The sequence below is a fragment of the Petaurus breviceps genome, unplaced genomic scaffold, assembly GCF_028583685.1.
Source record: "Petaurus breviceps papuanus isolate PSGF00001 unplaced genomic scaffold, PetGlider_PUasm1.0 90925, whole genome shotgun sequence".
Lineage (NCBI taxonomy): Eukaryota > Metazoa > Chordata > Mammalia > Diprotodontia > Petauridae > Petaurus > Petaurus breviceps.
The window spans coordinates 28,870,440-28,896,129 of NW_027187380.1; the positions used below are offsets into that span (position 1 = coordinate 28,870,440).

Here is a 25,690-nt window from a genome sequence, read left to right on the forward strand (position 1 = left end):
TAGCCCATCCTGTAACTTCAGGGTGTCTAAATGCCCTTTTCCTCTTATCTTGAAATACCATACAACTACTAACCAAAAGAATTGCTTTTGTCCCCTTATCCTGTGTTCTCTATCCTGTCATTCATCTTCCTCATTCTGCAACATGTCAATTTTTCCTTATCTTGTAAGCAGCCACCTTCCTTGCCTTGTTTGTACTTATCCTGTTCATAAATCTCCAAACCCCAAAAGAAACCCTAAAATTACATCATCATCCTACAGGATGTATAGTCTACTGTCTATTTAAGTCTGGGTTTTTTCCTATATCAGGGCCTTTGTTTAGCTCCTGGCAAAATCTCAGGTCTGTGTGCTTCATGTAATAAATTTCCCAATGAATGGCTAAGAGAAAATGGTCTAAGTGAATTCTTTCATGCCTGAACCAGCTCTCCCAACTGGCACCTCAAAAGCTTTTTGGTTATGTAGTATTTACTCCCACTCCTGTCCACTCCCCTGAGGGGAAGCTTTTGCTGATATAGAAAAACAAGCCCATATACTGGACAAAGCAAGCACAGATGATACTTGTATTCAAAAACGGCAAACCCCACTCTCAAAGTACCATAATACGGTATTATTTGTTGTAATGGATTAAAAAAAAAAGTTTAGAAATAGGTTCATGGTGCCTGGGCTCGGAAATTCCTTAGGCACTCAGGTTTTCTGTATAATTCTATATTTGAACTGTATGACAAAGAAAAGGTGTTCCTCCCCTCCTCCCTTCACTACTCTTTCATTTCCACCCCTCGGCTCCCTTTCTACCTTGATGGCAAGGAGGCCAGTGACACTGGATTGAAGAGTATGTGGTAGGGTATATAAGGTGTTAGAAGACTTGTAGGTGGGAGTTTAGGTTATGAAAATCTCAGGAAAGGGATTTTCCAGAAAGTTTGGGAAAATCTTCCAATGGAAATAATATAATTCCTTACGGAAAATAATCTCCCGATCAAGAAATGGAAGAGGGAAAAACTACCTTGACTTGGGGTGTTCAACCTGGCTTTTGCAATTAACCTCGGTGACTCCGCTGGTGTCGCTGAGTTCTCTGGCCTGGCAAAGTTACACGACCCAGATACACAGGTAGACAACTTCGCCTGCAGGGAAAGGGGAAGGAGGGCACCTATCCGGGCTCGTGGGCGGGGCTGGATGTACATTTGAAAGTCTTCAGGGCCCCCGAGCGCCAGGAGCCGGAATCCAAGAAGCCGAGGATCCACCCCAGTGTAAAGCCCAGGCAGTGAGAGACCTTAACTGTAAGCTCAGTGCAGCGGCATATCCTCTCCTCGTTTCACAAGAGCAATATCAGCCTCCAAACACCCAGGCTCTCTAGAGATCCCGGGAAGAGGAGCCGTCTAAAAGCTCCGAAAGCTGCTGGACGCTCGACCCTCCCAGTTGCCCGCAACTCCACTGCCCAAGACCAGCCTGCTTACCTACCGCGGCCCACGCGCTGGGTCCCGGCTACTGCAAAGATTGTTCTGCCTAAGGCCTCCAGTCCTTAGAGCCGATGGCCGATCGCATCGCTCTGCGTTCAGTCTACTCTGGAAGATCTGTATGCCGAGATCCTAGTCCTCCTTCCTGAAGCTCGCGGTCTCCGCCCTTCTTAGGCTAGTTGCTATACCATGGCACCCCTACGGCGCTCTGGGGCTAAAGCGACCCAAGGGGGCTCTTCGGCGCAGTCGTGGCGCCTGGACAGGTAGAAGCGATGGTGGCTCTGCCAGGGCGGGAGGGAGGAAGGAGAGAAAGGGACGGGCATGGGGGAAGGTCGGCTTGACACTGGCTTGGCCTCTGGTCATCAACCTGTGCTGACCCGGACCGGAAAAAGAACCCGCTATGGTTTTTCGCCATCATTTCCGTCTAGGACTCTTCCTTTATCTTTGTTAGAGTAGTGGGACAGCTCCTGGGATGGGCTGCTTCCTCCGGTAGCATCTCTGCTGTTACCCTCATTGCCTTGCTGTTTTATGGAGTTATACATAGTAAGCGCTCAGTACAGATTTGATGATGGATCGATGGATGACGACTTTAAAATGGTGACTAATGGGCAGCTAGGTGGCTCAGTGGATGCAGCATAGGACCTGGAGTCAGGAAGACCCGTATTCACATTTCGTCTCAGGCGCTAGTCGTATGACCCTGGGCAAGTCGCCTAATCCTGTTTGCCTCAGTTTTCTCATCTGTAAAATGAGCTGGAGAAGTATTGGCAAACCTATCCAATATCTTTGCCAAGAAACTCCAAATGGGATCAGAAAGAGGCGGACACGATTGGAACGACTAAACAAGATATACAGGCTTAAAATAGAGAAATGTATCTTCATTTACCATGATGTTAGGTACAGAATGTATAATTCTAGTAGAGCTGGTTCAAGTTTTTTTTTTTTTTTTAAGAATTCAATTAGACCTTCTCTTTAGCCAAAGGGAGCTTTATTAATGCAAAAGCATGCAGACCTGAGACTTAGCAAGGAACTGATGATAAAGCAATGATAAAGGACAAGGACCAGACTTATATAGCCAAAAAGCTACACAACCTATAGGATGGTGATGTAAGTTTTAGGGTTTCTAAAGGGGGTTGGAGATTTAGAGACAAGATAACTGCCTTGCTAGATAAGGACACTGGATGAGGACAATGAATGACACAAGATAAGGGAGACTAGGGAATTCTTATGAACGAATGGGAGGAGACAAGAAATTTTAGGATTAGGAGAAGTTTTGTGGTATTTCAAAATAAGGGGAGACTTTAGGATGCCAGGGAATGAGCAACTCATTCCTTAGGGCACCTCTGTATTTTAGGGTGCCTTTAGAGGATAAACTAGGGAAAGGGCAACTCAACCTTTAGGGCATCTTTGTATCCACATCAGTATTGAGTGTTTTGTTATTCTAGAATCTCAGGGACCTCTCAAGCTGGGGACTTGCAAGCTTTCAGTGTTGCCAAAGTGGTCTGATGCAGGGTAAAGTCTGATTGCTGCCTCCCCCTACCCCACCCTTCAGTCTGAACTTTGCAAGTTTCTGATTGGTTTACAGTACATTAGAATTCCGCTTTAGCTACTCCACCAACTGGGAAGCCCTGTTGATTCAGAGTGACAGAACTTCAGCTTAACATTTCATCTGGAATTCTTGCCCTAATTATTCTTCTACGAGGGTCAGAGTGGGTTAGAAGTTGAGACTGAGACCCTGCTCTTCTGGGATCTGAGCCTCACAGCTGCTGCTTACATCTGAAACTGTTCCTTTCCTTGTTTTTTAGTCTTTTGACTTTATTTTATCCTTTTTCGATGTCTCATGAAAACATTAGTTTCCACTTGACCAATTCTAATTTTTAAAGAGTTTTCTTCAGTATTTTTTGTGCCTCTTTTACCAAGCTATAATTCTCTTTTTATAATTTTTAAAATAATTTTTTGCTATTAAAAGGTTTTTTTTTTTTTTTTTGCCTTAGCCCTTCTAGGAGTTCCTGTTGGGCTTGTGTCCAGTCTACATTTTTCTTTTGAGGCTTTACTTGTCAGTGTTTTCAAGTTACTGTCTAATGAATTTTTGTATCTTGAAATTCCCTATCACTAACTTTTCATGATCATTTCCCCCCCAATTTTTCCAGCCTATTTCTTGACTTTGGATTTGCTTACTTCTGTGAATGGGAGAAATGTTTCTGAGCTTCTGTCTTTTATGTCTTTCTGCTGTTTTCACAGATGAATAGGTGCCTGTTTTTGGTGCTTTCAATGTGGTGTGATCTGGAAAGAGGTCTGGTCACTGCCCTCCTGGTCTGTGCCCTGGTCTTTACACACTTAGGGACCCTGTGTCCTATTGACTGCTACTTCTCTCTGCCCTGAAACTACAACCCAAAACTAGGTAACAAGTGACAGGGCTGCCAAATGATACCTGATTCTGTACCTAGTGCTAGTACTGTAGTCTCCTGGGATCTCTTTCTGACTAGGTGTTCAGTCCCCTTACATTCCCTGGATGCTACTGCTGCCTTAACAACGTAGCCAGTCCCCAGTCTCAGTGTTCGAAAACCTCTCCTGTCTTCCTAAGCTTCCCTGGGCTAGAAAAATGACTCAGTGACTTTTTCTTAGTTTCCCCACTCAGAATTTGGTTTGGCATGGATTTTTTTTTTAAGTTGTTGTAGAGGGAGCATGTTGGAAGATCTCTGGAAGAAATGCTGGCTTCACTCTGCTGTCTTGACCTGACCCCTCCCCCCTTAGTACACAGCACAGGGCATGTGCTAGGGTAAGGTTGAGAGGAGCCTCCTGTAGGTTCCCCCTAGGTCCTTTCTGGATCTGCAACCTATAGCTGAGCAATAGTAGAAGACAAAAGCTTCTAGGTGTGTGGGGTACAAAGACCCTAACCCAAACTGACTACTCGGAGACCTCAAAGTGAAGATGCGAAGTTAGAATCTCGTGAGAAGCGGGCGGTCCAATCACTGGAACAATACCCAGGAGAGGAGGCCGCCGTAGAAGCTAAAAGCTGGGTTAAATAAGAAAAGGGTTAAAAACATTAACATAATTATTACTAATGAGGCTCTAATCTTGTTGGATAATATACATAATACATGAAGTTCATTACGAAGGCGCAGTAACAGTCTTAGAATACAGAACCCCCTTCAGTCTTACCCTAGACACATTCTTATTGGGACTTGAGTGCCCCAAAGCTACTGACTACCTCGATTGGTCAAATCCACCTGCTGCTGCCAGCTCCTTTCCATCCTTAATTATTATTATTAGTATTATCTAGGAGTTTTAGTCTGAGAACCAGGGACTGAGCTTCTTTCCCAAGGTTACTGCCTGTTCCTCCTTATCAGCAGTCTTGTTCAGCAATTCTTACAGTTCTATAGAAACTTAACTCTTTTATGGTAAGCTGGGTGAAAAGGCCTGACTAGAATAGAGCAACTATATAGAAAGATTTCTAAAGTTTCAAAGTCACATAATTTCTAGAAAAATGGAAACTTAGGCCTAAGGCCTAAGGACGTACTTACTTTACAGATAGTCTCTGAGAAACCACACTTTTACCTGTCCCATACACAGGTGGCACCTATCTCCATCAAAGTGCCCCATTATTTGTTTGGGAGTACCCTGGCATGTGTCCAGGACCTCTGATTGCCTTGGTGCACAACCTTTCCTTATGTTGTAGTGTTCTATGGGCAGCATTCCTGGCCTGACCCAATCCTTCATGCCTTCAGACCTTGCTTTTTCTCTAAGTTGCTTTTGGCTGGCAAAATGATTGACTGTGACTCCTTGCTAGATTTCTGTATCAGGATTTAGCCTGGTATTTTCTAGATATGTTTGGTGGAGTTCACTATTTCCTGCTAGTATTCTACCTTGGCTCCAACTTTTAACATAGTGATCTTAATTTAGGTCCTATTTCTTTCATAATCTTGCCCCCCCCCCCCCCCCTTTCCAGACTTATATCTTACTCCCTGCCACATACTCTTCAATCCAGTGCCACTGGCCTCCTTGCTGCTTTGTGAACAAGATACTGAATCCTCTGCTCCAGGTATTTTCTCTGGTTGTCACCTCATGCCTGAAATATTCTCTCTTCTCATTTCTACCTACTGGCTTCCTTTGGTTTCTTTCAAGATTCAGATGTGAGAATGGGAAACATTCCAGGCATGGGGAATAGTCACTGCAAAGGCCTGATCTTTTTGAGAAAGCTTCTAGCTTATCCCCATTATAGACTGTGCTTAAAGATGATTTTAGATAGATACTCCTCATTATTTGGAAAGCTCCATTTAATTTCCGTGCTTTCTAGTGTCTTTAACAGGAATGACTATTGTATTTTGTCAAAAGCTTTTTCTGCATCTATTTAGATAATCCTATGATTTTTGTTGGTTTTGTTAGTTTCCCTAATATTGAACTAATCCTGGTATAAATTCCACCTGGTCATACTATATGATCTTTGTGATATATTTATGTAATATCCTTGCTAATGTGTGGGATAGAAACCACTGTCAGATCTTCAAAATTGGAGTCTGAGTCAGTGATCAGAAAAGGTCTTTATTCTTTCGCTTGAGAAAGGGCACAACCCTTGTTACTCAAGGGGCATCAGCCAGGGAGTGCAAATTGTGGAAGTTCACGGGTTTCTGTTATCCTAATCCTAATCCTAACTTGGCCCACTCCCCTGTCTGGTCTCACCATTGGTTGGTGAGGTGAGCTCTCAATCTCAAACTAATCCCTGCCAAGCAATCTCAATCCTTTATTACCATAATTGTTCATCTGACCCTTCTACCCAATCAGATCGGGGATTTTTAATTTATTTATTTTTCTTCTTTTAGCATTTTAAATTGCATGCACAATTCATTGATCTGTTCTTTCTCTATTTTATTGGTACAAGCATTTAGAAATATGAATTTTCCCCTAAGTACTGCTTTGGTGGCATCCCATAAATTTTGGTATGTTGATTGTTGTCATTCCCTTTAAAATTGATTATTTCTGTGATTTGTTCTTTGATTCAGTCATTCTTTAGTATTAAAAATTTGGTAAAATTTGATTGCCTACAGAAGTTCATCAGTATTTTACATCAGTTTCATGAGCCAATTCTGATAAAAGTAAGGTTTAAGCATTGCCTGCCACCTGCCTTCCCCCCAAGTTCTCCACTGTAAAAGCTCTTTCACGCCTTTTTAATGTGAGATAGTTTCCCCTATTCTACCTCTCCCTGTCCCCTTCTCCCTTTTTCTTACCCCTTAATTTTATTTTTGTGGGGTATCATCCTATCATAGTCAAGTCACACTTTGTATGCATACTTTGTAAAAGAGTTCTTCATTGAATTTTTGACCTCTTTTTCCATTTGGCCACTTCTTCTTTTTAAGTAATTCTTCTCTTTAGTGGATTTTTGTACCTCTTTTAACATTTGACCTATTGTTTTTTAGTTTCTTATTTTCCTCAACAATTTTTTATGTGTGTTTTGTGTGCGTCTTCTTTATCAAGCTGTTGATTCTTTCTTATATCACTTTCATGTCTTCTTACCATTTTTCCTCAGCTTCTTTGATTTTTTTTTGGCTTTTTTGGAGAGGGGAAGGCAGGGCAATTGAGGTTAAGTGACTTGCCCAAGGTCACACGGCTAGTACGTCTTAAGTGTCTGAGGCTGGATTTGAACTCAGGTTCTCCTGACTCCAGAGCCAGTGCTCTATTTGCTGCACCAATTACCCACCCCTCTTATTTGAATTTTAAATTCCTTTTTGAGCCTTTCCTGGGCCTGAGACCAATTCACATTTTTCTTTGACTCTTTGCATATAGCTGCTTTGATCTCATCCTCTTCTGAATTTCTCTTTTGACCTTCCTAACACCATAGTAACTTTCTGTTTTCTGGTTCTTTTTTTGATGTTTCCTCATATGGCTTTTAACATTATGTTAAAATTGGGCTCTGCTTCTGGGGGGCTGGGGAGGAGGTACTGTCCCAAGCCTCAGGATTTTTGTGCTTTTCTGTTCAGAGCTAGTTCTAGGCATCTGTAAGTTTTCAGTTTTTCCCATGTGGTATGATTTAAGGAAGGTATGGTAACTCTTCTGGCCTTCGCTCTGATCTGTGAGTGACCACAAGCATTCTTTTCCAGCCTGAAACTGTGACCAGGATTCTTGAGCCTCCTTGCCCCAGTAATGCAAATCAGAACTGAGTATGGGCAGTGCATCAGAGTCCTGCACCTAGGGTCAGCAAAGGATCTCCTGTGATTTTGTTTTGTCTTATTGTCTGACCCTTTACTCTCTGTGGACTGAGAGTTGTAGAAAGTGCTGCTGCTGATTCAGTTGTCCCCAAGGCCTGCTGCTGGCTTGCATCAGGCATAGTCCATTAGTAGTTGCCTGTTACGGGGGCTCAAAGGCCTCACTGCTAGCTTGCCACTGGGCCTAGGGTCTTGCTCTTGGCTTGTGCCAGTTTGGGGGTCTTAGCTGCTGGGTTGAGCTGGGGCAACCTGGACTGGACTGTACTCTATTCCCTCCTCGGTGAGACCTTTCCTGCCAACCTTCTAAGTTATTTTGGGCTGGAAAATTGTTTCACCCTATCCTTTTGTTGGTTACGTTGCTCCAGAATTCCTTTTGAGGTATTATTTTAATGTTGTTTTGAGTGTAATTTGGGAGAACTCAGGAGATTCCCTGCCTTGACTCCACCATCTTGGCTCTACCTCCTTCATTTCTCTCAGAGATAGCACATTTTGGTTTCATGTTCTCCCCAAATTTTACAGGGTCTTGTGTCTGTCTTCAGGTGTTGTCATTTTGTTTTATTTTTATATAAAGGAGATGTATTCTGTCTGTTCTACCCATTGTATAGCGGAAATCTCTATTCATAGATTAGAACTCTTTTACTACATCTAGATGCCTGCTTTTTCTGCTATTGACATTTTCCCTCTTGATTTATCCATTTATGACTAAGTCTGAGTTTTCTCCTGAGATTTTTGGTACTTTCAGTCTTCATTTTCCCCTATTACTCACCTGCTGACTCCTTTCTTTCTGATGGTAGTTTCCCGGGCTGGATCTCAAGGTATCTCGGCTTCTTCCTACACTAAGCATTCCTACACTTCACAGTTCACCAGCCTAGGTCTCTGTCCCAAGTGACTTTTGCAGGGAGAGAAGTGAATCTAGCTGGATGTTGTACTACTTCCCCTAGGCTTAGTGGATTGCCGCACTGCTTCTCACATTTGATGTCCTGTCTTGTTATTCCTGTTCTTTAGTTCTCAGGCCTACTGGTTCATAGTGCTGCTGTTGCAACCAGGGCTGATTTCTGTCATTTGGAGTTTGAATCTCAGAGGATCTTAGAGGAGGAGTTGGGGTGTGGAGTTGGACCTTATTTCAAGCCTAGACACCACCTAAATCACAGATCACCACACAGTTCAAACTGTTAGATATTGCCTTGTTCTCTAATGTTTACATATGTATTTTTATCTACCTCTGTCCATTCTAATTGTGACTGTGGAGGGGAGCTATGTTTAATGTCTGTTAGATGCTTGATAGTTATTTGTTGATTGACATAAAGCTCTGATTAAATTTCTCTCAGCTGTGGATTCTGGGAATATTTATTGCAGGAGTAATATGAGATAGCTAAAATACTATTTTAAGAGTTAGTTGTGTGTATTGCAAAATTCAGTTACATGTTAGTTGAAAATTGATATTAGTTTATTTTCTATTCCCAGTATAAAGAAGAATCGAATCCATCATGAATCCCAGAGGAAATGGTTGAAAATTTCATTTTGGGGATCATCTGGTCTACTTGCCAGTCTTTTTTTGTGGAGCTTTTTGAATGGTGATGATGGTATTACTGAAGTTCTGGCTCATCATAATGAAATTCTACAGAACAGATTTATTGAAGTGATTTGTTCTGATGATTATGACAGTCACAAAAGATTTGAAGGTACTGACTCCCTTCATAAATGTTACTTGTTTCCCCTCAAGTGTAGTGCTCTGGTAGTTCAACAAATTTCATTACAATGTGCTCAGGATCTTTTAGCCTTGAAAAGGACAGTAGGTTAGAGTCCTAACCCTGACTTTGGTATTTATATGTAACATTTAAGAATTAGTTCTATTCACCTTAGAAAATTTGCCTTTATAAATTTCACATCATTAATTTCACATTTTAGATATATAAACATAATTTCTATTAATTACTACTGCAATAGCAATAATAATAATTTTAGCGTTAAATATTCCTATCCCCACTCTCTGTGGATAAGCCAGTTAAAAAGGTGGAGTTAAATTGTAACAGTGGTAACCAGCAGTGGTGAAAATTTTACATTGTTTTTATGCTTAAGAAGAGTGAAGTATAGATTTTAGATGATTAATTTCATGTTTTATGATATGCCTTTTCTTATCTTCAGTCTCTCCCTATTTTCTGGCTTCTTCATTGCTGTCTACAAACATGTTCTTCCCCATTCTTAAAAAGCTCTCACTTGATTTAAATATATTCACTAGCCTTTTTCCCATGTCTCTCCTCCTCCTTGCTGCTATACTCTTTGATAAGACTGCCTTCGTTTGGTTCTTCCTCTTCCTTTCTTCTCCATCTCTTCTAAACCTTCTGCAGTCTGGCTTCCTACTTCATCATTCAAATGAAACTGCCCTCTCCTTTATTATTTATATCAGAGTTCTCTTGATTGCCAAATTTAATGTTCTTTTCTCAGTCTCAGTCCTTTTTGATCTCTCTGCAGTGTTTTCCTCTGGTGATCACAATCCCCTTTTGGGGATCTTGTGGAGGTTTTTGTGATGCTGTTCTCTCCCTTTATATGTCTGAGAGCTCATCTTCATTCCCTTTGATTTGCAGATATCCTCCAAGCTCTGTCCTGTTCCCCTAGATTCTATTTTCCTTCCATGTTGTTTCATTTGTTGATCTCATTATTTTGGAGTTCTTTGACTTCATCATATTTCCTTCTTCTAACTTTTCCTATTAGGGTACCACAATTCTTCCAGTTGCCCAAGCTTATAACTTTGATGAATATCCTCAACCCCTCCTTCTCTTTCATCTCTCATATTCATTCAGTTGTTCAACCTTGGTGTTTCTGCTTTCTCATATAAGTCTCCCCCTTCTTGTCACTTATATAGGTACAACCCTAGTTCAGATCTTCGTCACTTCTCAACTGAATTAATGCAATTGTCTTTTTTCTAATTATAGAGGCATTTAAAAATACTTTTAAAATTTTAGTTAACAAGCATTGATTTTCTCTCCTGCCCCCTCCCAATAGAATAAAAGAAAACCCTCATCGTAGGCCCTGGAGTCAGAAGGACCTAGTTCAAATCTGATCTCAGACACTTAACACAAAACTAGCTGTGTGACCCTGGGCAAGTCACTTAACCCCAATTGCCCTGCATTCCCCCCTCCAAAAGGCAAAAAAAATTAAAAATTTAAAAAAAGAGGAAAACTCATAGCAAATATATATACTCATATAAATATACATTTACATATGTATATATGTATATGTACGTGCACACACACATATGTATATGTATGTAGTGAAGAAAGACAAATTCCCATGTGGGGTCTTCTATAAAAATATATTTCTCATTTTGTATCTTGAGTCCATTACCTTTTGTCAGGAGATTCATAGCATTCTTTGTCATCATATCTCTATAATCATAGTTGGTTACTGCATTGATCAGAGTTTTAAAATCTTTCAAACTTGTCTAGCATAGATTTTTCTATACAGATTTGTTATTGTATAAATTGTTTTCCTGCTTCTGCTTACTTCATGTTGTACAAGTCTTGCTAGGTTTCCCAGAAATTCTTTCAAAATTCTTTTTTGTCATTTCTTATGGAACAAGGGCATTCCATTACACATTTATCTATTATCATTTGTTCAGTCATCACCCAGATGATGACATCCCCTTAGTCTCCTACAAGAAGAAGTGCTATAAATATTTTTGTACATATGGGTACTTTTTTACTTTGATTCATTTTTTTCAGGGGACAACTAATAATAGTATTGCTAGATCAAAGAGCATGTACTATTTATTAACTTTTTGGTTTCAAAAAGTAATAAATTGCTTTCCAGAATGTCTGCACCAGCAGTGCATTTCCAGTTTTCCTGTAACCCTTCTAACATTTGTCATTTTTCTATTTTTGTCAACTTTGCCAATCTGATGAGTGTGAGATGAGACTTCAGAGTTGCTTTAATTTATATTTCTCTAACTTTTAGTGATTGGAACATTTTTCATATTCCTATTGATAGCTTGAATTTCTTCCTTTGAAAATTGCCTTTTTATATCCTGTTGGTGATTTATCATTTGGGGAATGACTTATTTTTAAAAATCAATTCTCTACATATCTCAGAAATGAGACATTTATCAGAGAAATTTGCTGAAAAGATAGTTTCTACTTAACTTTTTCTAACTTAGCTGCATTGATTTTATTTTTGTAAAATTTTTAAATTTTATGCAATCAAGATTGTTTATTTTAACTTCTGTAACCTTCTCTTTTTCCTTTGTCCTCTTTATCCTTTATTCTATCCTATCCCCTCTCCATAAATGTGAAAAGTGTCTCTGCATTCTTTCTCTAATTTGTTTATGATGTGACCTTTTCTATTCAGGTAGCATTTTGGAATTAATTGTGGTGTATATGTTAGGTTAAATCTAATTTCTGCCATACTACTTTCTAGTTTTCCCAGAAGTTATTGTAAAATATTGAGTCTTTACTCTGGGTTTATTGAACATTAAGCTACAACATTTTCTCATTTCTGTAGTATATAGTTAATCTGTTCCACTGATTGACCTCTATTTTTTAATCAGTACCAAATAATTTGATGATTACTACCTTGAAGTATAGTTTGATATCTGAAACAGGGGTGGGGAACAGGTCCTTGGCTTCAGCATTTTGACTGAGTCCAAGTTTTATAAAACAAATCCTTTTATTAAGGAGATTTGTTCTGTGAAGTTTGGATTCAGATTCATAGTGCAGATCTTCAGAATCTTCACAGGTGTAGTGTCTCAGGATAGATTGTTTGGTTACCTGGGCTATCTGAGTGTTAGTACTCACATTCTGCTTTGATTGTTCTGATTGCTGCCTATCCCTGGGATTTCCATCCTTTGTATTTCTGACCTCACTGGATTGTTTGAAGGGGACCCTCTATTGTTGCTGATTATAGCCATAGAAACTTTCAGGTTGTGTGTGTCTCTTGCCCATAGCATGAGTCTTCCTGGCTTGTTTACCTGTGAAGGTATACATTTTGAGCAATTCTGGGGTGGAAGGAGTCACTTAGTTTGTCTTTGGTCTTTTTGATTATTATTTAGTTTCCTTTAAATTTCAGGTTTTTAGTGGCTTAGGTATATGGAAACTTGGTAGTCTACCTCTAAACTTGGTGGTCTACCTCTGTTCAGTCAGCCATCTTGGCTGGAAATCCCCATGATCTCTTAAACTGCTGAATCTAGAGGCTTTTTCTCATTCCTCACCCCTCTTCACCTCTCTTCATCCTTTAACATAAGTCGCCATTTCCTCCTGAATATTCTAAGTTTTTGTGACTCTATTCTTTTCTGATTCTCCCCTTGTTTGTCAGACTGCATCTTCGCAGTCTCCTTTGGTGCCTTTTCATCCATATCACACCCACTAATTTTCAGAGTTCCCTAATACTCTGTCCTAGGCCCTCATCTCTTCTCCTTCTATACCAGGAGTTCTTAATATGGGGTTCATGGAAAAGTAGAGTGGTGGCAGGTTACGAAGGGCTTTGAATACCAAACAGAAGCCTTCATAATTGATCCTGGAGGTGATAGGTAGTCTCTGGAGTTTATTGAGTAGAGGGAAGGAATGATACCACACAGGAGCAGCTTTCCAGAAGAATGCTATTGTGAAAAGCTTTTACAATTCTGATTACATGGTATAGTGAACACTCTATTTATTCAATAACAAATAAGAGCAAAACATTCACAGTAAATCAAGGTATAGCATTCACAATATTACAACTTATCACAGATAATCAAAATACAGCATTCACAACAACTTATCACAGAAAATGGCCACATATTTTTTACCACAGTGGTCACACAGTTTTGAACAAAGTATAATCATTTAGTCAGTCAGTCCCTTAGTAACTCAATCATTCAATCATCCTCCTTAAGGGTCACAAACTACAGTAGTCAAAGTTCTCCAATCATGGGGCACACTAAATTACATTATCAGTCACTACTCAGCACTCTCTTAAGGGGTAGTGTAAAATACACAGGCCATCCGCCCCTCAGTCACAAATAAGTTACAATCTTTTCAGTGAGTAAACAGAATCCAAGTAAAGTCTTCTTTCAGCTTGACTTGGGGTAGTTTCTCAGATTCCCCTGAATCCCCTTCCATGGTCCCAGGTCCTACGTGGATTCACCAAACTGTCACCTGGGTTCAAAGGCAGACAGCTCCCAGTTCCTTGTCCAGCTTTCTGTGCTGTTCCTGTTCCATGCTGAAGCTCACAGTGTCCCGTCCACCTCAAATCCTTCACAGTCTCTGTTCCCAGGAAGCCAAGGCTTAACAAAGCAACAAACAGGTTGATACAAAGTACCAGTATCACAGTCATGCTTCCTCAGTCTAAGGCAGCTCCCAGGAGAAGCTGGTAGCTCCCCAGCAGAAGCTCCAGATGGTTCCCAGAATCAAAATTCCCAGGGAATTATTCTTTTTTCTGCAGTGATTGGCTTTATCTATAGATATGTGGCTGAACAGTTTGGTTGGACAGTCTATATTGTTATGGCTGGATTTGTTTTCATGCCTGCTGACACTTCCTCCATGGCCCATATATCCCCAACACCCCCTCAAATGGCTCCCTGTTCAAGATTCAGGCTCAGAAGACAAGAAACCAGGAGAGAAAAAATAAAAAGCCAGCCTAAAAATAATTGAAACAAGTTACATGGTTTAACCTTACAATACTCATTCTGTTCTTTGTGAAATATCTTGAAATTTGTCATATCCAAAATGCAAAATAAAACTACCAACATTATTATTGCAGAGCCGTACTTAGAATTTGTTATCTATTGTTTACTAAAAACAGTTGGGTTTTGTTCATAAACATTTTTGGCTACTGGCTTCATAAATTTCCTGTGAAATGAAGGAAAGAAAAATACTTGTATGGAATGTGCCTTGCAAATGTACAAGTTCTTTGTTTGAAGCCCACTAGTATTTCATAGATTATTGCAATTAACTATTTTATACACTCCATTTTGAATAATTAAAGCTGTTCTGTGCTGTGTTTTTTCAATAAAACAAAGCTGCTCCAATAAAAAAGTCAACATTAAGCTATTCTGAGTATTAAAAATATTCACGTCAGGGCGACCAGGTAGCCCAGCGAGTAAGAGCACTGGCCCCAGTGTTGGGATGACCTGGGGGATAGAATCCGGGCTCAGATACTTAGTACGACACCCAGAAATAACTGGCCATGTAACCTTGAGCAAGTTACTTAACCCCAATTGCTTTAAAAAAAATATTCACATCAACTACAAAGGACCTATGAAAGAAGATGCTATCCACCTCCAGAGAAAGAACTGATAAATAAAAGTATGATTAGTACACATATCTATATCTATATATCTGTCAAATGATGGCCTTCTCTAATGTGAGAGTAGGCAAGAATGGAGGGAGATAGCTTAGAACTTGAAATGTAACAAAAAAAATTTAAAAAAGAGTCCACAACTTGCTAAAGGAGGTACAAACAAATACTAAAGAAAATAATACCTTAAAAGACAGAATAAGCCAAATGGTAAAAGAGGCACAAAAATCCATTGAAGAGAACTCCTTAAAGAGCAGAATTGGCCACATGGAAAAAGATAATTTAAAAATTCTCTACAGAAAAAAATTAAGAAGAATGAAAAACAAATAAAAGAAAATGTGAAATATCTCTTCAGAACAGCAACTGACCTGGAAAATAGGTTGAGAAGAGATCATTTAAGAACTATTGGAGTGCCTGAAAACCATGTTTAAAAAAAAAAGAGCCTAGACATCATCTTTCAAGAAATTATTGAGGGGCGGCCAGGTAGCACAGTGAGTAAGAGCACCGGCTTCAGTGTCGGGATGACCTAGGGATCAAATCTGGGCTCAGATACTCAGCACCACACCCAGAAATAACTCGCTGTGTAACCTTGAGCAAGTTACTTAACCCCGATTGCTTTAAAAATAATAATAATAAAAAAGAACTTATTGAGACAAAAATACCTAGATATTCCCAAACCAGAGGATAAAATAGAAATGGAAAGAATCCACCAATCTCCTCCTGAAAGAGATTAAAAATGAAAACTCACAAGAATATTATAGTCCAATTCTAGAATCCCTAGATCAAGGAAAAAATATCGTAAGCAGCGAGAGAGAAACAATTCAGATATTGTGGAAGCATATTCAGGATCACACAGGATTTAGCAGCTTCTATATTAAAGAATCAAAGGCCTTGGACTGTGATATTCCACAGAGCAAAATGAGCTAAGATTAGAGCCAAGAATCATCTACCCATTAAAATTAAGTATAATCCTTCTGGGTTGTGGGGTGCAGGGAGGGGAAATGAATATTCAGCAAAATAGAAGACTTTTAAGCATTCCTTTTTTTTTTTAAAGCATGCAGCGTTAAGTAACTTGCTTAAGATTACATGGCCAGTTATTTTTGTGTGGGTGCCAAGTATCTGAGGCCAGAACTGATCCCAGGTCTCCCAACTCTGGGGCCAGTGCTCTTACTGCGCCACTTGGCTGCCCCACTTTTAAGCATTCCTGATGAAAAGAACAGAGCTGAATAGAAAATTTGACTTTCAAATACATGACTCAAGATAAACAAAAAAGTAAAGAGGAAAGAAAATAATAAATGGATTCAAAAAGCTGAAACTGTTTACATTCCTACAAGATGATACTTGTAGAACTTTATTAGGACAGTTAGAAGGAGGCACAGGTGTGAGTTGAATATGATGGGATGAAATCTAAAAAAATAAAATTAAGGCATGAGAAAGAGGAATGTCCTGGGAGAAGGGGAAAGGGAGAGGTAGAATGGGGTAAATTATCCCACATAAAAGAAACATAAAAGGACTTTTACAGTGGAAGGGGAGGTAGGGAGGAAACACTTGAACCTTACCTTTGGAAATGACTCAAAGAGGGAAGTACACACTCAATTGTGTGTGGATATCTTATCTTACCCTATAGAAAAGTTGGGGCAGAAGGGGGTTGCTGATAGACGGTAGGGTGGATTGTGGGAGGCAGAAGTCAGAAACAAAACACTTGAGGATGGACAGGATGAAAGGGGAAAGAGAGAGTAGGATAAACAGGAAAAATAGGATGGAAGGAAATACACAGTAACTCTAATAGTGAAAAAATTTTTGTAGCACGTTTCTCTGATAAAGGCCTCATTTCTCAAATATGTAGGGAACAGTCAAATTTATAAGAATACAAGCCATTTTCCAGTTGACCATTCCAATGGTCAAAGGATATGAACAAGCAGTTTTCAGAGGAAATAAAACTACCTATAGTCATATGAAAAAAATGCCCTAAATCACTGTTGATTAGAGAAATGCAAACCAAAGTAACTTTGAGGTGCTACCCCATGCCAATCAGATTGGCTAATATGACAGAAATGGAAAATGACAAATATTGACAGGGATGTGGGAGAATTGAGATACTAGTACATTGCTGCTGGAGTTGTGAACTGACTCCACTATTCTATAGAACAATTTGGAACTATGCCCAAAGGGCTATAAAACCATGCATATCCTTTCATCCAGCAATATCACTCCTAGGTCTGTATCCCAAAGAGATAAAAAACAAAAAGGAAAAGGACTTATCTGTACAAAAACATTTATAGCGTCTCTTTTTGTGGTGGCAAAAAAAAAATGAAATTGAGAGAATGCCCATCAGTTAGGGAATGGCTGAAATGTGATATGTGAAATATGATAAATGATTGTGATGGAATGCTGTTGTGTTATAATGATGAGCAGGATGTTCTCAGAAAAACCTGGAAAGACTTCCATGAACAGATGCAGGGTGAAATCAGCAGAACCAGAAGAATATTGTACACACAGTAATAGTAGTATTATATGATGGTCAGCTGTGAATGACTTAGCTATTCTCAGCAATACAATGATCCAATACAATTCTGAAGGATTTATGATGAAAAATGCTATCCACGGCCAGAGAAAGAACTCATGGCATCTGAATGCAAAGCAAAGCATGGTTTTTTAAACTTTCTTTTTCTTTTTGTTGGTTTTTTTTTGGTTTGTACTTTTTTTTACATGACTGATATAGAAATATGTTTTGCATGACTGTGGTATATAATCTATATCAAATTGCTTGCCTACTCAAAAACAGGGAAGCAAAGGGAAGGAGGGAAAGAACTTGTAATTCAAAATTTTTTAAAAAAGCAAATGTTAAAATAATTTTACATGTAATTGGGAAATGAAATATAATCAGGGAAAAAAGACTCAACTTAATTCCCAGCTTCTGAAAGAAGCCTTACCATGTCTACCATTTTCCCCTTATTGTTCATTCCTTCCCTCTGAGATTTACTTTCTATCTGCTTTATTTAGATTTGGTGTATATATATATATATATATATATATATATATATATATATATATATACATATACTTTTCCTTGCATTTTTGTTCAGTGGAACATAAGTTTCTTAAGGGTGAGGTCATGTTTTTGCCTTTCCTTTAATACTCAGCATTTAGTCTAGTGCCTGGCTTGTTGCAAGTCTTGTATAAATGCATATATGTATATGTGTGTGTGTATGTGAATACATTTAATTGTTGACTTTATCCCAAGGAGTTCACACCCCACTCTAATTCAATGTTACATAAATTGTTCTGACAAAATAGACAAAGGTGAAATTCTTCCAAATTTTTTCTGTGATATAAATATAGCATAAAAAGATCTTAGAATAACAGACATAGAACTATAAGTAATCTTTGGCTGGTGTGTGTGGGGGGATTGTTTCCACTCCCTTCATTTTATAGTAAAGAAAGGTGAGTCTCAGGAAGTTTAAGTGACTTACCCTGGGTCATATAGCTAGTATTTGTTTGAGGGGGGTTTTTGATCCCCTGTGTTCATATTCATTGCTTCATCCCTTATGCCAGGCTCTTCTGATACCTAAACCAAAGAAAGGGACAAAGTAATGAAAGAAAACTATTGACTGACATCCCTAATCAATATTGATGAAAAAAGATAGATTAGAATAGATGGTATAATCAGAAAGATTATCAACCCTAATCAGGTTGGATTTATTCCAGTAATACATGGTTGGTTCCAGACCAGGAAAACAAAAACATAATAAGACAAATCAATTTTTTTAGTCATGTGATTTTCTCCATAAATATTAAAAAAGCTGTTGACAAAACGTAACTCATCTTTTTGCTAAAAAATTGTAAAAACCCTAGGAATTGAAGGATTTACAGAAGGGCATGGATAAGAGTCTTACTGAATGGGAAGGAGTGTGTTGTGATCTGTGCTGGAAGGGGTACTTTCATTGTTGCAATCAGTCAGTTCGTTAAATTATTATGATATATGGAGCACTGCTCCAGGTGTTGGGGATACAAGAACAAAGAATAAAATAATCCTTTCTTGAAATGAGCCTTCATTTTAATGGTTGAGACAATAAAAATATATGCAGTATAAATATAAAGCTAAATACAAATACATACAAAGTAGTTAAATATAAATATAAAATAATTTGGGAGGGAGGGGACTAGCAGGTAGAGGAGGAGATTCAGGAAAAGCTTCATGTAGAAGATGATGCTTGAGCTGGGTCTTAAAGAAAAATAAGGACTCTGTGAGGTCTAGGTCAAAGCTTCTTAAACTGTGGGTCTCAACCCCATATGGTGTAATACATTTATGTTAAAAGATAAAATTATGTTAAAAAATAAAATATAGAAGAATAAGTAGAAAATAGTTCTTTAGAAATGTTTACAGCTACAGATGATTTTATAATTGCAATTAACCTTCCCAAAGATTTAATTGTAAGAGTTATAATTGATAATTTGAAGTGCTTGGAGACACAGTTTCAGAAATACTTCCCTTGAAATTTTGGTCGTAAAAACCATACTCAATTAATTCACAAACCATACTCAATTGAAATAAAAAACATCAGTCACCTACCATTGAATGTTCAAGAAGAATTTGCTGAGTTATCAAGTGATATAGGTTTAAAATTCGAGTTTCCTAAAAAATTGTTAAATGAATTTTGGCTTGGAATTAGGACATAATTTCTGTCAATTTCTGAAATGGTCCTAAACATAACTTCTGCCATTTCATACTACATGCAGGGTGACATTGACGATTATAAAATCAAAATATTGATCAACTCTAAAAACTCTATGTCCTGCAGTATAAAATACTCTGTCAAGATTTAATTCTTCATGTAAAAATAAACAAGCACATCCATCTCATTAGTAAGAAAATTTGCTTTTGTCTTTAATAAATGGTAAAATTATATGTATAACAAAAAATTGTTTTAAAATTAATTTCTTTATGACTTATCAGTAAATGTTTGATTTATTCATCTATTTTATATACCTATATATAAACTGGGTTCAGGTATAAATTTCTCAGATCAAAAGGGATTGTGAGTGGAAAAAGTTTAAGAAGCCCTAGTCTAGGTAAGTAGGGAGTACATTCTAGGGATATTGGACAGTCAATACATAGGCTTGTGAATGGGAGATGGTATGACGTTTTAAAAGAACAGAGAGAAGACCAGTTAGACTGTATTGTAGTGTTTGATGGTGGAATAATGTTCCCTGAGGCTAGAAAGATGGGTGGTGGATGGGTTGTAGGACTTTTTTTTTTTAAACTTATTTATTTACTTTTAGTTTGCAACATTTAGTTCCACAATCCCTTGAGTTCCAAATTTTCTCCCCCTTTCTCTCCTTCCCTCTCCCCCCCATGGCGGCATGCAATCTCATATGGGTTCTTATGTAGGACCTTAAATCTAAACAGAGGAGTTTATATTTTATTCTAGAAACAGTAGGAAGCCATAGGAGTTCATTATATGGAATACCAAATCATTGAAATATTTAAATATTCATGAGAGTTGCATATAAGGTTATTCATTATTCAAGTGCTTAGTATGTGCCATTGAAGGAAGTATAGTTGAATTAATGAAGAGGAGAAGGAGGGAATTCCACATAGGAAAAATAGTTGGGAAAAACCCAAGGAGGTAGAAATATACCTGCATTAATAAGCAGATGGATTCTATTAGAATTGTGACTCCTACTAAGCAGTAGTTAGAGCAAAAATTATTCATTCAAAAATATAATGAAATCAAAGAAAGCATTGGTTATATAGGGTTACTAACAGTAGAAATTTAGTTATATTATGTGAGTATGTTATGTGAGAATACAATAATATATTTGTTGTATGCAGTTTTTATATAGTAATTAATAATGTAATTTTTGGGTAATATTTACAATAAGACAATTATCAGGGTTCTTCTCTTTTTCCTCATCATGGTGTGGAGTTGACCCTGTGTTTTCTTAGAGTCAGTGTCAAAGAAACAGAAGCTATTAAGATTCTACTGAGGTAGAAAGATTTTAAGTATTGATGTGCTCATAAGTTGTTTGGGGATCAACCTTAACTTAAGGGTAGCCAATTACTGCTTCTAGCAGGTGAATTTTTTTGTTTATTTCATGTCACAGAGACTGTCTATTATGTTATACTCATTGTACACCCTTTTTACTTTTATGTCCTGTTTGGACTTTATGGATGTAGTTCCAAATTGCCTTCCACAATGTCTGTGCCAATTCACAGGTCCACCAACAATGCCTTTCTACAGTTCTTTTAAATACTGTTGTGTTTCTTTTTTATAATTTTTGCCAATCTGATAGGTGTGAGTTTGAACCTCTTAGTTGTTTTAATGTGTGTTTCTCTGATCATTAGTGATTTGGATTTGGATTTTTATTATGTTATCTGTATAATCATGAGCAATTAATATCTCCCTACTTATTCATATCTGTCTTTGTTTCTATAAATAATGTTTTATTGTTGTATTGATATAGTTTCCTTGGTAGTTAAACTCTTAAATATTTTACTTATCCTGTAGTTATTTTGAATGGAATTTTTCTTTCTATCTCTTCCTTCTGACATTTGTCAGTAATATGAAGACTGATGGTTTGTATAGGTTTATTTTATATCTGACTACCTTGTTGAAATTGTTTCAATTAATTTCTAGTTGAATCTAAGATTCTTTTAAGTAGACCTTCATATTACTTGCAGGAAGCAGTAAGGTTTGTATCCTCTTTCTGCTTATTCACTGAATTTCTTTTTCTTGTTAGCCTTTCTTACTACTAGATTAAAAAGTAATTGCTGATAATAGATGTTCACTTTGCTCCTAATCTTACAAGATTTCAGCTTTATCCCCATAATATCCAGTGTTGACTTTGTTTTTTAGAGCTACTTTTTACTGTCCTAAGGAAAGATCCATTTATCCCCATGCTTTTTAGTGTTTTTAAATAGGTACTATATGGTTTAGTTTTTAATTTCCCTAATTTTGAACTTAAATCTGTGTTTCTAGTACAAATCCATTTGGTCATAGTATATAATAATCTTTTAATGTATTTCTTATAGCCTCTTTGCTAGTATAATTTAAAATTAATTTTTTTTTCGATCAGCACACCTTTCCTTGCTACTTCATGATGTCCCCTCCTTCTATCCACAGTTGAGAAAAAAAGGAAAAACAAAACGGTCACAAACACATATAATTGACCAAAACAAATTCCTGTATTAGCCACATCAAAAAAGTCTCTATCTTCACTCTTGAGTACTTCACTTCTCTTTCAGAAGGTGGATAGTATCATCATGAATTCTTCAGAATTGTGATTAGAATAGATCTGATAGAATAGAATAGAATAGAACTGATCAAAGTTCCTAAGTATTTCAAAGTTGTTTGTCTTTACAATATTATCATTTTATAAGTTATTCTCCTGTTTCTAATAATTTTATTCTGCATCAGCTCATACATGTCTTTCCAGGTTTCTCTGAAGCCATCCCTTTCATCAATAGTCTTTTACATTTATATATATATATGTATATATGTACATGTATGTATGTATAAACTTGTCTAGCCATTTCCCAGCAGATGGATATTCCTTCAGTTTCCAGTTCTTTTGCCACAAATGGAACTGTTACAAATATTTTCATACATTCTTAAGTTAGAGTTTATTTTGAGTAGGGCTAATCACTTCCTTAACCTCCCCAATTCATCCCTTTTTCTCCTTTCTTACCTGTTTCCTTGTTGAATGAAATATATTTCTGTACTCAACTCTGTGTGTGTGTGAGAGCGTAAGATGGTGTGTGTGTGTGTGTGTGTTTGTGGGTATTCATTCCTTTGACCTTTGGGAGACAGAGTAAGGTTCATCTCCCTTGCTTCCCCCTTTCTTGTTTCTATGGACTTTTAGTTGTGCACTACAATTCTGAGATAACCCTTCTTCATTCTTCCTGCCTAGTGCACTTCTCTTTTTTTTTGGGGGGGGGCACCTTGATTAATACCTTTAATGTGCTTATTATCCACTCAATTTTATCTTTTTGCTGTTTCACGAATTAGCTTGTTATTCTTTAGCTTAGTCACTTGATTCTCTTATATTGTAGCAGAATTTTTTTTAATTGTATCAGGAGTTTTTCTTTGACTGATGATATCTGTAGGATAAGCTTTTTGTTTTTATGAAGTTTTGTTTTTGTCAGCATCAGGAGAAGTAGAGAGACAACATGATTTCATCACTACTAGAACTCCTATGGGAGTTTGAGACTTTCTGCTTATTTCCCAATCTTCTTCACTTGATAATACCTTTGCTTATTCTTGGTAATTCTTGGGGCAAAGCAGTGGTAGACACTGCAGAGTTACCCACTGATTACTATTGTCACTGAATATAGTCTGAAAATTTATTTAAATGGCAGCAAGAGAGATTTATTAGATGGCAGGAAAGATTTTCTGATATTACATGGGTTTCTTAGTGATTTGAATTTTTAAGGACCCTGATAACCTCTTTTATTCAAATATTCTTCTAAGGATGTGATAGTCATTATTTTCCTAGTATAATTTAAATGAAATAATTCCTAGAGATAGGGAAAGGACTAAGTGACTTTGGATTGTAAGCTCCTTTATAGAAGGAATTTATTTCTTCTCCCTACTATAAAATTTCATAGGTCCTAAAAAAATGCCATTTACATAGCAAATACCTAATAAATACTGATGCTGTTGTAACACATAATATATCCCAAACTTATTGGCTTATTCAATCAGAAAACAATGAAATGTTTTGAAAATTTGTTTTTATTTCCTATATATTTATTTTTATTTTCTTCTCCAGGGTGTACACCTAGAAAATGTGGCAGAGGCATAACAGACATAGTAATCACCAGAGAGGAGGCTGAACAGCTCCGTCGGTAATTATGTTGGTACATTTGAATGTATTCTACCTGGTACTGGGAAAGAGAAGTCATGGGTTCAGTTTGAATGATTTGTCCTATTTTGGACATAAAACTGTTCTTGAAAAGCATTGATACTGACCTTATGGTTCCCACCCCCACTTCACAGCAGTTTCTATACATTTTTTTTTAATTTTCATAAGCTTCTTGATTTGTATTTTTTCTCAATGAAGGCAAACTTTTCACATTTCTGAAGGTGGAAGAACGTTGTCCTAGTTTAACATTGTTATTTTAAGAGAATTTTCTTATCCTCATATTTTTTTCGCCCTCATGTTCCTCAGCCTTAAACTATCTATTTCCTAGTCTAACCCTACTAACCCTTCTTCAGTGGATAGGATCTATTTTTATAGTACTTTATCTATTAGGTTATTTAGTGGGCTAAGTAGCTTTTGGGGGGATGGCCTGAGAACTTAACTTCTTTGTTTGGTATTAAAATTCCTTTATAATCTGGCTCCAGCCTAACTTTCCAGACACATCACACATTACACCCTTCATATAGCCTACGATGCAGACATACTGGTCTTACTGATGTTATTCATACACAACATTATATCTCTTCTCTCCTGTGCCTTGAATACACTGCCTCTACACTGGTACCTTTTAGAATCCCTGGATAACATGCAAATTGTCTCCCCTGATAGAACATAAGCTCTTTTTGGTCAATGATTGATTCATTTTTGTCCTTGTATTCTTAGTGTTTAGCTCTTATTTAGCCCGATTTAAGGCTGGTACCTCAAGTTCAAGATTATTTTGAAATGAGGTACTCTTGTAATATTTAGAGGTTAATAAAAGGAGGTTTCTTAACCATAGAATGGGGAGAATACTCATTGAAGAAACAGTTTTAATTTAGGTGTGCTTCTTGGTGTTGATCATTCTGTGAGTCTATGACTAGAAGCCTCAGGAAGAATCCCTTGACTCTTCATAAGCTGAGGTTTTTATTTAGACAACTAAGAACTTAAATCAGTGGCCTGAGCCTTAATGCTATGGGTCATTCAAGTCATGAGGAAAATTTCAGTGCCTTTTGAGGAAAAACTAGCCTAGGAATCTACTTATGATAGGGCTTTATGAAAACCTTACCTTGCATAAATGTTAAGGCACTCTGGTAGATATTTCTCCTACCACAATATAGTAGGCTCTTAATAAATGCATATTGATTTGTCTAAAAATAATAACTAATACTAGTCCTTGGATACAACAAATATATCATTTGTCTCCAGGCCCATACTGGACCTTTCCATCCCTAGATTTGGTACCATCTGCTTGTTTTACATTAGGATAACCTGTGGCTGAACCAAAGTTTGCATCCATGCCACATTGGGGCACCATACTTGGATTTAAATTGAAAAAGATGATAGTAGTATCAATGTTTCTATTTATATAGCATTTGTCAGTTTTTTAAATGTTTTCATATCATTATTTCATTTGATTCTTATTAATAACAGTCAAGTGAAGTAGTCAGGTCAGTAATGCTATTCCTATTTTATAGCTGAGGCTTTCAGTTATTTTTTTCAAAGTCACACATCTAAGAAATAGAAAAATTGGGACTTGGACCCAAGTGTTCGCCCAGTTCATTTCTCCTAATTTAATACCTTGCTTCTCTAATTAAAAGTCTGTATCAATATAACCTTTGTCATGAAAAAGTAAACAAAATCTGTTACCTTCAAATTGCTCATTATGATATTTTGTTTAGGAATATCTATTGCAGATGGTGGTGTAAACATTTTAAAAATATTTTCTCATCTGAAATTCTTTCTCTACAGTATAGCTGAAAAGGCATTATCACTAGGAGGATCTGAAGGAGGGGTGAGTTGTACTATTACTGATTTGTTTTGATTTTTTAAAAGTTTGAAAAGAATTTTTAATTTCTTGGGAGGAAATGAAAA

At 37.3% G+C, this 25,690-nt stretch overlaps 2 protein-coding genes across 19 annotated transcripts in view; one reads left to right on the forward strand and one right to left on the reverse strand.

The window, feature by feature from the left end:
• Positions 1 to 1,590, reverse strand: part of HEXD (hexosaminidase D) — a 53,394-nt gene extending 51,804 nt beyond the window's left edge. For 2 of the 6 annotated variants that reach the window (XM_069076671.1, XM_069076666.1), the window contains exon 1: positions 1,449 to 1,587. The gene's annotated coding sequence lies outside the window, so the exon portion shown is untranslated. The other 4 variants (XM_069076670.1, XM_069076668.1, XM_069076667.1 and 1 more) reach the window with 3 other exon arrangements.
• The window catches only part of OGFOD3 (2-oxoglutarate and iron dependent oxygenase domain containing 3), a 138,117-nt gene that overhangs the window by 72,594 nt on the left and 39,833 nt on the right, over positions 1 to 25,690 (forward strand). For 12 of the 13 annotated variants that reach the window (XM_069076647.1, XM_069076648.1, XM_069076649.1 and 9 more), the window contains 3 exons: positions 9,110 to 9,327; positions 23,690 to 23,765; positions 25,568 to 25,610. In XM_069076647.1, the coding sequence (XP_068932748.1) occupies positions 9,110 to 9,327; positions 23,690 to 23,765; positions 25,568 to 25,610 (337 nt within the window). Of the gene's footprint in view, positions 1 to 1,577; positions 1,712 to 9,109; positions 9,328 to 23,689; positions 23,766 to 25,567; positions 25,611 to 25,690 lie in introns of those variants that run through there. The other variant, XM_069076658.1, reaches the window with a different exon arrangement.